The sequence below is a fragment of the Pseudochaenichthys georgianus genome, chromosome 8 (assembly GCF_902827115.2).
Source record: "Pseudochaenichthys georgianus chromosome 8, fPseGeo1.2, whole genome shotgun sequence".
In the NCBI taxonomy this organism is placed as follows: domain Eukaryota; kingdom Metazoa; phylum Chordata; class Actinopteri; order Perciformes; family Channichthyidae; genus Pseudochaenichthys; species Pseudochaenichthys georgianus.
The window spans coordinates 32,361,271-32,374,399 of NC_047510.2; the positions used below are offsets into that span (position 1 = coordinate 32,361,271).

At 42.6% G+C, this 13,129-nt stretch overlaps 1 protein-coding gene across 1 annotated transcript in view; it reads left to right on the plus strand.

Moving 5' to 3' along the window:
* Positions 1–13,129, plus strand: part of LOC117451744 (meiosis inhibitor protein 1) — a 171,601-nt gene that overhangs the window by 132,948 nt on the left and 25,524 nt on the right. The window contains exons 26-28 of the mRNA XM_071203907.1: positions 3,063–3,238; positions 5,347–5,431; positions 8,257–8,441. Coding sequence (XP_071060008.1) covers positions 3,063–3,238; positions 5,347–5,431; positions 8,257–8,441 — 446 coding nt within the window. The remainder of the gene's footprint in view (positions 1–3,062; positions 3,239–5,346; positions 5,432–8,256; positions 8,442–13,129) is intronic.

The window sequence follows — 13,129 nt, forward strand, 5'->3', positions numbered from 1 at the left end:
CACTCTTCTGTCTGTCACACTCTCTGTCTGTCACACACTCTTCTGTCTGTCACACACTCTTCTGTCTGTCACACACTCTTCTTGTCTGTCACACACTCTTCTTGTCTGTCACACACTCTTCTTGTCTGTCACACACTCTTCTTGTCTCTCACACACTCTTCTTGTCTGTCACACACTCTTCTTGTCTGTCACACACTCTTCTTGTCTGTCACACACTCTTCTGTCTGTCACACACTCTTCTTCTCTCACACACTCTTCTTGTCTCTCACACACTCTTCTGTCTGTCACACACTCTTCTTTCTGTCACACACTCTCTACCACACACTCTTCTGTCTGTCACACTCCCTTTTTGTCTGTCACACTCTCTTCTGTCTCTCACACACTCTTCTGTCTCTCACACCTTCTGTCTTCACACACTCTTCTGTCTCTCACACACTCTTCTTCTCTCACACACTCTTCTTGTCTCTCACACTCTTCTGTCTGTCACACACTCTGTCACACACTCTTCTGTCTGTCACACACTCTTCTGTCTGTCACACACTCTTCTTGTCTGTCACACACTCTTCTGTCTGTCACACACTCTTCTGTCTGTCACACACTCTTCTTGTCTCTCACACACTCTTCTGTCTGTCACACACTCTTCTTGTCTGTCACACACTCTTCTGTCTGTCACACACTCTTCTGTCTGTCACACACTCTTCTTGTCTGTCACACACTCTTCTTGTCTTCACCACTCTTCTGTCTCTCACACACTCTTCTTGTCTGTCACACACTCTTCTGTCTGTCACACACTCTTCTTGTCTGTCACACACTCTTCTTGTCTGTCACACACTCTTCTGTCTGTCACACACTCTTCTTGTCTGTCACACACTCTTCTGTCTGTCACACACTCTTCTGTCTGTCACACACTCTTCTGTCTGTCACACACTCTTCTTGTCTGTCACACACTCTTCTTGTCTGTCACACACTCTTCTGTCTGTCACACACTCTCCTGTCTGTCACACACTCTCCTGTCTGTCACACACTCTCCTGTCTGTCACACACTCTCCTGTCTGTCACACACTCTCTCCTGTCTGTCACACACTCTCCTGTCTGTCACACACTCTCCTGTCTGTCACACACACTCTTCTTGTCTGTCACACACTCTTCTGTCTGTCACACACTCTTCTGTCTGTCACACACTCTTCTTGTCTGTCACACACTCTTCTTGTCTCTCACACACTCTTCTGTCTGTCACACACTCTTCTTGTCTGTCACACACTCTTCTGTCTGTCACACACTCTTCTTGTCTGTCACACACTCTTCTGTCTGTCACACACTCTTCTGTCTCTCACACACTCTTCTCTCACACACTCTTCTTGTCTGTCACACACTCTTCTTGTCTGTCACACACTCTTCTGTCTGTCACACACTCTTCTGTCTGTCACACACTCTTCTGTCTGTCACACACTCTTCTTGTCTCTCACACACTCTTCTTGTCTGTCACATAAGTGTTCCAACTGATGCGGTATTGCGCTAAGGGGAAATCATTTTGACCGGAGAGATTTGGATTTGCCGGTCTTCAGCATATTTTACCGGTCATAGTCCGGTAATTACCGGCTAACGGAAACTCTGTTTGTGACCTTGCTAAATCTGAATATGTGTAGTGTAGTGACACGGGGAGCTGGCGTCGGCTGGAGAGCCAGCAGGAGACGAGGTGCTGGAGTCGGGACCATGACTGCTGGGGGGCGGTACTTGAGCCGGAACCATGGCTGGAACTGGGGCCGGAACCATGGCTGTATGGGCCAGCTCTGGTGCAGGGACCATGGCTGTAAGATCCAGTTCTGGAGCCGGAAACATTGCTGTAAGGTCCGGAGCTGAAGCCTGGATCATGGCTGTGTGGGCCGGTTTTGGATCCGGAAACATGGCTGTAAGGTCTGGTTCTGGAGCAGGGACCATGGCTGCTGGCAATTCTAATTGCCCTAATTCTGCCGGAGAGAGGGGAGGCCGTCCCAAAGCTTGCTGCTGTATTACTCCCTCCATCTGACAGGAGGGAGCCTCGTTGAGCTGCGAGTGTGGCTGCAGACGGAGTTCACTCCATCACGGAGGGGTAGCGTCGAGGGAGTGGTTTGGGATTGGGCAAACATAATAATCCTGACAGGAAGTTAATAAAAATGATATATAATGGAAACGTTTAAAAACAAAAACAAAAAAATGAAAACAATAACATAATAAAATGTGAAAACTAATGAAATATAACGTTAATAAATAGAAAAGATAAACAAAAATAAGAAAAAAGACAAGTAGAAGGGGGATATTGCTCTAAGATGAGAAGAGTGGCCAGAGAGCAGGGATGCCATTGGGAAGCCAAGCTAATTATGCCCCAAGAATATTACCTAAATGCTTCTGCAGTATCGTACCTACATTAACCATCTGCTTCATTATCACTAGTGGTGAGTTTGAGGATGAAAAGTCCTCCAGCTTCAGGCTAGAAGTCGATTAAACTGACGGTGAATAGAAGAGTAACACAATCCTCTATCTCAAGGCAAAGAGAAAGATATTACCACATTAAATTATGCGTAGTTAAATAATTCCCAGGTTGGCTGCCAGTGTACTGTATATAACCCCAACGTTATGCAAATTACATCTCCTTTTATTCCATTCATTTTAGCTTCAGGTTACATTAACTTCTTATATTTGTTGTCAAACCAAAAGATATCTGCACCGTGTGTGTGTGTGTGTGTGTGTGTGTGTGTGTGTGTGTGTGTGTGTGTGTGTGTGTGTGTGTGTGTGTGTGTGTGTGTGTGTGTGTGTGTGTGTGTGTGTGTGTGTGTGTGTGTGTGTGTGTGTGTGTGTGTGTGATTTTGCCTGAATCCGTTTTAAATTTAACATGTTTATCAATTTGTAATGTTTCAAAGTCCTCAAAGCCACCACAAAGAAAAATTAAAGTGTGTGTAGTTGTGTGTGGGCACCATGCAGTTTTGCAGACCAACTGCTATTCACACACACACACACATACACACACTGACATACAAGCGCAGATCCCATCAAAGTGTAATGACACGCTGCCTTCTCCTCCCCAGCTGTCTCCGTGCTGCTCTCCAACAGCGGCCTGATGGACCAGCTGCAGACAGTCCTCTCCTCCTCCTCCTCCTCTTCCTTATTTGCTCCATCAGCCTGTCCTCCCTCAGCCCTGCTGTGCTGCAGCCACCTCCTTCTGTCCTCCCTCGTTACCTTGCAGCACGTTCACTCGTCTCAGGTACGCCACAGCTCTGCTTTGCTCTTATCACAACTTCTGCAATGAATGTATCAAAGTCGAGGGCAAATCCCAGGACTTAGAGTGAAATAGAGCATGGCTTCAGATCACTGTTTTTATTAGGGATGCTCCGATCGCCAATTTCGGGGCCGATCGACGGAATCAGTATCGGCCGATACCGATCGCCGATCCGATCGAGTGGGCGGGGCCTAAATGGAAGATTTAAACATTACTTTAAATCTTCCATTTAAAGTGATGTTTAAACTCAGTTAATGGGGCTCATTCACTGGAGCTTCCACAAACAACAATCAACTTAATTATTACATTCAAATTATGTACATTATTCAAGTTTACATTCACTTTGGAGAATAACACGGGAGAGATGAGCGGAAGCGCACTCTTTTCCTCTCCCCCCTCTCTCTCCCCCTCTCTCTCTCCCTCTCCTGACAGCCTGTCAGTATCTCATGCAGCTCACTGATCTAGTAATGAGTGACCCGACAGTGAAGAATACATATATTTATAATCGGTTAGGTCTAACTCTTGTGTGTTCACAGATGACATTTTTGTATGGATTTATTGTCAAAGCATTTAATGTATTCATTACTATCGAGATGTTAAGAGCATTCCATGGAATATAACTAGTGCTGTCAAAATTATCGCGTTAACGGCGGTAATTCATTTTTTGAATTAATTGCGTTAAAATATGTAACGCATTTAACGCATGTGCAGAATGGCCCGCCCCATACGTGCCACCAGTGGCAGCGCCAGGGTATGGCTGGGGTAGGCTACACCCATACCAAGAAATGGCTTAGCCCCATCATGAGAAATGATGTTAAAGTAAGCAAAATAAAGTCTGCCAACTCGCGCGGAGTAAATTGCACAGACAGCAGTTAGTAAGATTGATTTCAGTAGCCACGGTTTTGAAAACTTTAGTCACGTAGTGATCGTCTTCTCAATAGAACATCTTTGATAACGGCGTGGTGTTGTTGCAGGAAGTCCCGACGGTGAATACTTTTGCTGTAGTACAGGGGTGCACATAACTGGTACGCAGGTTATGGCGTAATCTGAAATGCGTACCGTCACTTGTGTCACAAAGCGCATTTGCGTACCGACGTACTTGTGAAGCTTTTCCAGAAGGCGGTTAGATCACCGGACGACAGAGTCGGTCTCCGTGTGCACAGACAGGCTGCTGTTAACGTCGGTCTGTACAACGGACTTGTGCCAAAACTACGCCACCCGGCTGCGGAGGGAGACTCCCCCCTTCACTGGAGAACTGCACTAAAACAGCTGATCACAACGTTCACACTCTGTGGTCACGAAGTACTCCACTAGCCGCCGCCGGCCCCCCCCCCCCCCCCTGTCGACTTTCCTGAAGTACTCCCCCGTTGATAGAAATCAACACGTAATGAATTAAGACCCCACGGTTTGATGATTGATAGGTGTGTGTGTGGGTCGTCTTTCATTTTGACACACAGACATTTTTTATAATAAACATTCTTTCATGTATCTTTCCATTCCCACAACAATATACATAAAGAAATGGCATATTTTGGACATAGTTCGAATGGTGATTAATCATGATTAATTCATTTTTAAGCTGTGATTAATCTGATTCAAAATTGTAATCGTTTGACAGCCCTAATTATAACAAAACGTGTTTCTGAAGTGAATTACCTACCCCACCTTTAACTATCAGAGAAGTTGCAGCACCACCGTTTGGCCACTTGCTTCAGCGCCTGGTTCTCTTCACGGGGGCCTAATAAAACTAGTTAACATGGGAAATCTAAATAAAGTAAGACATCACCAAGGCACGTCGTCGGTTATATTAAAAATACACTATTTTTAATATAACAGTCCCGTCTAGAGTCATTATGCAAGCTCAGGCTGTAACTCTTAACACAAAGAATTTCCCTCAGCTCGAGGCTTTATATGATCATATTAAATAAAAACCATTTGTCAAACAATAATCCAGAAGGCCTGTCTGGCTCATAACGTTTTAATTAAGGCATGCTGCTGCCAACATGAAATCAAGCGCTGTTTAATCTCTGTTCTGCAGAGAGATTCCCAACAGAATCACTGATTAAGATTCTTGTTATTCTCCATTACTTAAGGTCCAAAAGAGCATCAGCTGGAGTCTGGACGAAGCTGTGCAGCGACTCCTCGTTCAGAAACGAAACACGGACAATCTCTCGCTGGGTAACACACTCAGGATTTCATTTGATGATTGTTTTTGTAAAACTTGAAAGTGTGTGTAACCTGAAAAGTGATTTTCCCTTATCTTATCTGTGTGTGCTCAGCTCATGTTTTCTCCCATTACCTGTGTTGTGCTTTCCTCTTAATGTTTTTTTAGCTTCACGTTCTCGTTATTTTCTCTAAACAGCGAGGCAGTGATGGTTACATTACATTACATTTAGCTGACGCTTTTATCCAAAGCGACTCACAATACGTGCGTTCGACCAAGAAGATACAACCTTGAAGAAAACAGAATCAAAAGTACATCAGGTTTCATAGAGCCAAAACATTTCAAGTGCTACTCAACTGGCGAGCAAGTGCTTTGTTAGTATATAAGTGCTTTTTATTTTGTTTTTGTTTGTTAGTAATTTTATTGCTCGAAGTGGAGTCGAAAGAGTTTTCAGTCTGCGCCGGAAGATGGATAAGCTTTCTGATGTCAATGGGGAGCTCATTCCACCATTTTGGATCTGTCTCCAGTCAGTGTTATACATGCAGCGTGTGCCGATTCCTCCGCTTTCTTTATCGTTTTTCATTAACAAGCGATTCATGGTTGATGTTCGATTAATTTACATTGGAAGTCAGAACTGGGCGTGACGTAATCAGTAGCGCGGAAAAATATGGACGCTCGCAGGAAAGTAGTTTGTCTTGTTCACAGCTTTAGCACTCACCTCAGATTAGCCGCTGTTAGCAATACCGGTTGATAACTACGCTTTATTTTGTGAATGCAAACACCGAAGCAACGTATCCACAGATGGAAGTGAAGTTGATTTAATGACACAAATAACACAGAAGAGCTACAAATGTTATGTTATCAAAGTGTTCTCTTGATGTTCATCTTGCGGAGACTCCATCGTGGTGGTGATCTTGGGTATGGTGAGATATCTCTGAGTCAGACCTCATGGGGCTCAAATTTCCGACTGGGAACTCTGATACTCCTACTTCCCGGTACAACTGAAACGAACCATAACATCCGCACTAGAATTACGGAAGCAACTTGATAGTGTGATTAATTTGCTTTTAACACGTCAAGGTTTCCAGATTAATCGAGATTGTTAACCTGTTAGCGTTGACAGTCCAATTTGTTAAATGTAAGCAGGTAGCGTCTGTCCCTCGTCCTCAGCGGAGCTAACCAAACCCTGGGATACATTTCTCACTCTCATTACATAAAGTGACCCACATCCCGCTGCAGCGCCCGGAGACAGATCATCCGGCTGCTCCGTGTGTGTGTCTGTCAGCTGGATAAGTGGCCTGTCAGGCTGCTGTGATGTATCTCCTCTCCCCCTCTCCTCTCCCCATCTCTCCTCCCCCTCTTCTGCTGCCGCTAATTGAGTCGTCCCTCCCTCGGAGAGCTGTAATCTCAGAGTACGTGGCATCGAGTGCGAGTCAGATGGCTGGCAGTTGGGATCCCTTTGGGTTTTAGCGATTTGTTTTGGTCTGTGTCTCTTTGTTTATCTCCAGCACTCTTTTGGTTCCTGGACCTTTCTTTAACCCCGTCCCTCACTTAGACTCTTTCTGTCACGTACCAGCACAAAAACGGCCCTCAATTCCTTTCAGCTGCTACCTCTTGCTTCTCTTTCCCCCTTGCTTTTAGCATCTTCTATTTCAAAAACATAGTACACTCTGGTTCTCTTGTGGCCTTGCCCTTCACATGTGTTTGCTTTCTCCTTTTCTATGGAGCTAAATCAATCAAACAATTCTGAGATCTGTGAAAAGATCGGGAACACAAAGATTTTGAACTCAAATATCAAAATATCTATTGGGAGAGAGAAAAACCCTCAACGCTTCGTGATGTTTTGCAGACCATTTACATGCACTAAAACCTATATACTTACATATTTAACATAGCCTTCAGTTAGAGCTTGCATGTTATGGTATTGGTTTGAATGTTTTATGTATTTGTATTGTCTTTTGTTGTATCTTATTTTATCTTGTCTTATGTTGCTGTAACTCCATCATATACAATGTTGTTGTATGTTTTTAATCTGTAAAGCCCACTGAGACAAACATGTTTTGTGATATTGGGCTATACAAATAAAGTTTGATTTGATATAACACACTACAGCAGCGGTTTCCAACCTTAGGGCCGCGGCCTGCATTGCAAGCGGGCCGCCAAATAATTGCAAAACATTATGATTTGCGTGGAAACAATTCATTATCAAGATTTTTTATTTTATTTCAACCTCTTAACCTTTCTTGATCCTCCTTAGCAACGGTCATTACAGTCCTTGACAGCGGTCTGTTCTACTGGATTAACAACGTGTCACATGTTCTGAATTGACCAATCAGAACTTTATTTACCCTCCGTATAGAGTGCCACAGTGACGCGTCCTAAAACACGGAAGTACACTCATTCGGATAATATCCACTATGTCTACCCTACTTTTATAATTTTCTAATCATAAATCTATCTATCGATTTATTTTCCAAAGTCCTATGGAGAAATTGCATTGGTTTTTGTCGAAGGAACCGGAAGTGGTAACATGCTAACTTACTTCCGGGTTTTAGGACGCGTCACTGTGGCACTCTATTGTTTATGGTTGAATGTGGGCTGCGAACATTTTTTAGATTCTTAAGTGGGCCCTGAGTTGATTAGGTTGGGCACCGCTGCACTACAGGAAAGGAAAAACCCCTAAAAGCATAATAGAGTGAATCATTATGAATAATAATATTCAACATGAAAAGACCAATCACAACTTGAACCTTCAGATCAAAACTTTACTAAACCAGATTTATCTCCATACTCTTTGTTTGCCCTCCTGACCCCCCTCCTCTCTTTGCTCTCTCTGCAGTCAGCCTCCTGAGGTTGCTGCAGGCTCTCCTTGATGCTGACCTGGAACCAGAAGTGGTGTCTCTGACCAGCGGTCCTAGCCTGGTGGGGCCTCGTCCCCTGGGGGTGGAAGACGGGTCTTTGTACCCTCTCGGCACCAGAGGAGCTCAGTGCCTCTCCACGGCTCTCAGCGGACTTCTTCTGCAGGTATTTATCCATCGAGGGGGATTTATCCATGAGTCGGGGTTTGCGTGTACTGTATTTGAAGGTAATCACAAAACCTTCGGGTGTAAAAAAGAAACCTGAAGAGATTCGGGTCAACATAACATAGATTATTGTAGATTATTATTATTATTGGTTGTGTTGTTGAGTTCGAAGGCGACATTAATGCATTTTGTGATTTTTCTCTCATGTATGTATACTGTCGATGGAAATGCTCTAGTGAAGTACAAGTACTGTAATGAAGTACAACTTTGAGGTACATCTACTTTTCACTTTATGCTACTTCATACGACATTTTGACGCAAATATTGTACTTTTTACTCCAGTAAATGTATTTATTAGCTTTAGTTAGTAGCTACTTTGCAGATTAAGATTGATAAAATAGAATCCATACTATAAATGTTAATATACAACTAATAATGATACATTATTAAAGGTTAAGCTACCAAATCATTATATACAGTAGAGGAGACATTTAAATCAACCGTAACTCTCCAGCTACAACATTAAAGTGACACAGATTCATGCATCACTATAATACAATAATTAAAGTACTTTTAGTATATTTTGGTGCTAATACTTTTGCATATTTTCTCAAGTAAACATTTCAATGCAGAAATTTTACTCGTCCAATATTTTTTTATTAAACCTTAGTATTGCAACCTTTACTTAAGTGCAATATGTGAGTACTTCTTCCACTTCAGTACTGAAAGACATTCCCCAAATGGAAAGTTAATTTTTTCCTGACAAGCTGCGTATATCCATTAGCAAGACTCCACTCTAATTCAAACAAAGGGTGACGAGAGACGATGCATCATTTTACCGTTGTAAGGCAGAATTTCGTATGATAAAAAAAGGATTGCAGGCAAGAAAAAGGCGTTGTCGCAACTAAAATCAAGAGTCAATATTAGGTGACTAAGACAGGTCTTTGTAAAACTGGCCTGTGAGACGGCAGAAAACAAGACCATCTGGTGAATACTTGAGGGAGACTGAAACAAAATTGGATCCCGACATGGCTTGATTGTGCTGATGATTGTTTGTAGGTGATCACTCGGGCAAAGAGCTATTGAAAAACACACCAACAGAGCAGGAGGACAGGCTGTGTTTCTAATACATCTCCTAAAATAGATATATGAACAAAATATTTGCTCTTCTAGCTAACAGTTAAAGGGGACCTATCATGCAAAATGCACTTTGTGATGTCTTTTATACATAAGTATGTGTCCCCGGTGCGTCGGGGAACTCACGCAGCGTCAGAAAATAAAACCCTCTCTTTTCCTCCGTACCCAAATCTTTTAAAAACGGGTGTACAACGAGCGGATACAGATTCCATCCGAACTGACGTCAAATCGGCAGCGGACCCACAGAGAGTTGCTATCAGAAACAATGCCTGACGTGTTGTGGACGTAATCTCGTCTTTGTTTACATTAGCATCGCTAACACTCAGAGCTAACCTGTGCTGGAGAGCACGTGTGTTTAAAAAGCAGGAAATAAAAAAGGAACTCACCTTGTGATAAACCCGCAAGAGAAAAAGCATTTGAGCTCCATACTGTTTCAGAAATAATCCTTGATGTGGTTTAAACAGGATGCCGTTTTATCACAGCAGAATTTAACTTTATCTCCGGTAGAATTCTGATCAGGCATTAGCTCCGCCTCCTCTTTTTGATTTATTTCAAGCTAAGGACCCAAAATCTGCATTTCTCTAACAGGGCTTCAAACGAGGGGTGTGAGCAGTATGAGGCATGGCTACAACGGGTGTTCTGTTTGGTATTTGAAGCACAAAACTTCACAGACATGTTTTGTATAGGTATGGCCCTACAATATATTTTTCAAATATAGCATGATAGGTCCACTTTAAATAAATATCGTTACAGATGGCTCAGTTGTTTTAGCTGTTGAATCGTCTTAAGCGCAGTCTGGATTTTACATCAAGAGTGTACACCAGTGACTGCCTTTACAACATTTTATTTCTCACATTTCTTGTTTGTGGAAAACGGAAATATCAGAAAACACACAGACAGTCAATTCTGTGTTGATATGAAAGGTATCTGCTGGCATATGTATTGCTTTTCAACAAGTGGTGGTTGGAAACGTATCTGTGCTTAGTGTTAAAGGAAGGATTTGCTTCAATTCAATTGAACCTTTCCAGCATTAACATAAGCACGTTATAGTAAAGCAGTGTTTGGTAAACTAAAACATAATGGAAATCTGAAGGAAATGCAGAGTCGTGCTGAGGAGCTGCTGACCTGCAGACATCAGAGACCGAAGTAGAGCGCTGTACCCTCATTACTCTAATTAATGAGGAACAATTAATCAAATATTAAAGGCGATAACTATAAAGTGGTGCAGTGTATTTTTGTAGACTGACCCGAAAGTTAGCATTGCAAGGGCTCTCCCGACAAAAAGCCATGGAATTTTTCCGTGTAAAAGCTTCAGACATTTACCGGCAAAATGTCTTAAATGCAGACACATTCCTGGGTTTCGGACTCATTCCTGCACCACTTTATATGGGCTTTTCATGATTGTATTAAAGTAAATTATGAACTAGGATATTGAGGTTTTAGATGCGGTTTTTTTAGAAGCAGATGGGCAGAACTAAAATGCCCAGGATTAAAGGGCACCTATCATGATATTTCTAGGCAATAGCATGGGTCTCAGATATATAAAAATTAGGGCTGTCAAACGATTAAAATTTGTAATCAGATTAATCACAGCTTAAAAATTCATTAATCATGATTAATCACCATTCGAACTATGTCCAAAATATGCCATTTCTTTATGTATATTGTTGTGGGAATGGAAAGATATATCCACATACAGTATCTATGTTTATTATAACATTGTTCTGTGTGTCAAAATGAAAGACAGCCCACACACCTATCAATCATCAAACCGTGGGGTCTTAATTCATTACGTGTTGATTTCTATCAACGGGGGAGTACTTCAGGAAAGTCGACAGAGGGGGGGGGGGGGGGCGGCTGTGATCAGCCGGCTGTGGAGTACTTCGTGACCACAGAGTGTGAACGTTGTGATCAGCTGTTTTAGCGCAGTTCTCCAGTGAAGGGGGGAGTCTCCCTCCGCAGCCGGTTGGCGTAGTTTTGGCACAGACCGACGTTAACAGCAGCCCTGGCTGTGCACACGGAGACCGACTCTGTCGTCCGGTGATCTAACCGCCTTCTGGAAAAGCTTCACAAGTACGTCGGTACGCAAATGCGCGGTGACGGTACGCATTTCAGATTACGCACATAACCTGCGTACCAGTTATGTGCACCCCTGTACTACAGCAAAAGTATTCTCCGTCCGGACTTCCTGCAACAACACCACGCCGTTATCTTGATTCTGATTGGCCAGAAGACATTATCAAAGATGTTCTATTGAGAAGACGATCACGACGTGACAAAAGTTTTCAAAACCGTGGCTACTGAAATCAATCTTACTAACTGCTGTCTGTGCAATTTACTCCGCGAGTTGGCAGACTTTATTTTGCTTACTTTAACATCATTTCTCATGGTGGGGCTAAGCCATTTCTTGGTATGGGTGTAGCCTACCCCAGCCATACCCTGGCGCTGCCACTGGTGGCACGTATGGGGCGGGCCATTCTGCACATGCGTTAAATATTTTAACGCAATTAATTCAAAAAATTAATTACCGCCGTTAACGCGATAATTTTGACAGCACTAGTACAAATATATAAAAAACATGTCTATGAAGTGTTTTGCTCAAAATACCAAACAGATCACCCATTCTAGCCATGCCTCATATCCCTCTATTTCACTTCCTGTTTCAAAAGTGCTGATTTGGGGTATAAAGCTTTAAAAAATGTATTAAAAAAGAGGAGGGGTCTGAGCTCATGCGGGACCCGGCAGCTACTGTCTAAACTAAATGCTGCCGTGATGAAACGCCATATCATGGATTATCAAGGATCTGAAACAGCATGGAGCTCAAAGGCTTTCTCTCTTGCCGGTTATACCACAAGGTGAGTTCCTTTCTACTTCCTGCTTCTTCACACACATGCTCTCCAGTACAGGTTAGCTCTGAGTGTTAGCGATGCTAATGTAAACACAACCATATTACGTCCAAAACAGTCGGGCATTGTTTCTGGTAGCAACGGTTCTGATTGGGCCGTGGGTCCACATTTCAGATATTACGTCATATCGGACGCAAATCTGGATCAGCTCCGTTGTTCCCCGTTTTTAGAGATTTGAGTACGGAGGAAAAGAGAGAGGGTTTTATTTCCTGACGCTGTGTGAGTTCCCCGACACACCGGGGACACATGTTTATGTATAAAAGACATAAAAAAGTGCATTTTGCATAAAGTTAGAAAATAAAACATATTTAATTTTAAGTCTTATTTTGATTTTGTAATGGTGTTTACATTTGCACTGCCTGAAACTAGCAGTGCTCTGTTTATTTAAATTTGTATTGAAAGTTCAATTAGGCAATTTTTTCCCTCAAATCAATTAATAATCGTGATTTTAAGCCCTTACTTACTTACTAATGCAGTTTTTCCAATCCTAATGATAAAATCCGGACATATTGATATAATGTGGCGTGCTATGCTGGTGCTGATCATATTAGTAAGTATACATGTATATATAAAGATACGGATGCAATTGATCAGGTTCAAAAAGTGGAAACCAGCTGACGGTTGAGCTGTAACAGTACCCAAAGAC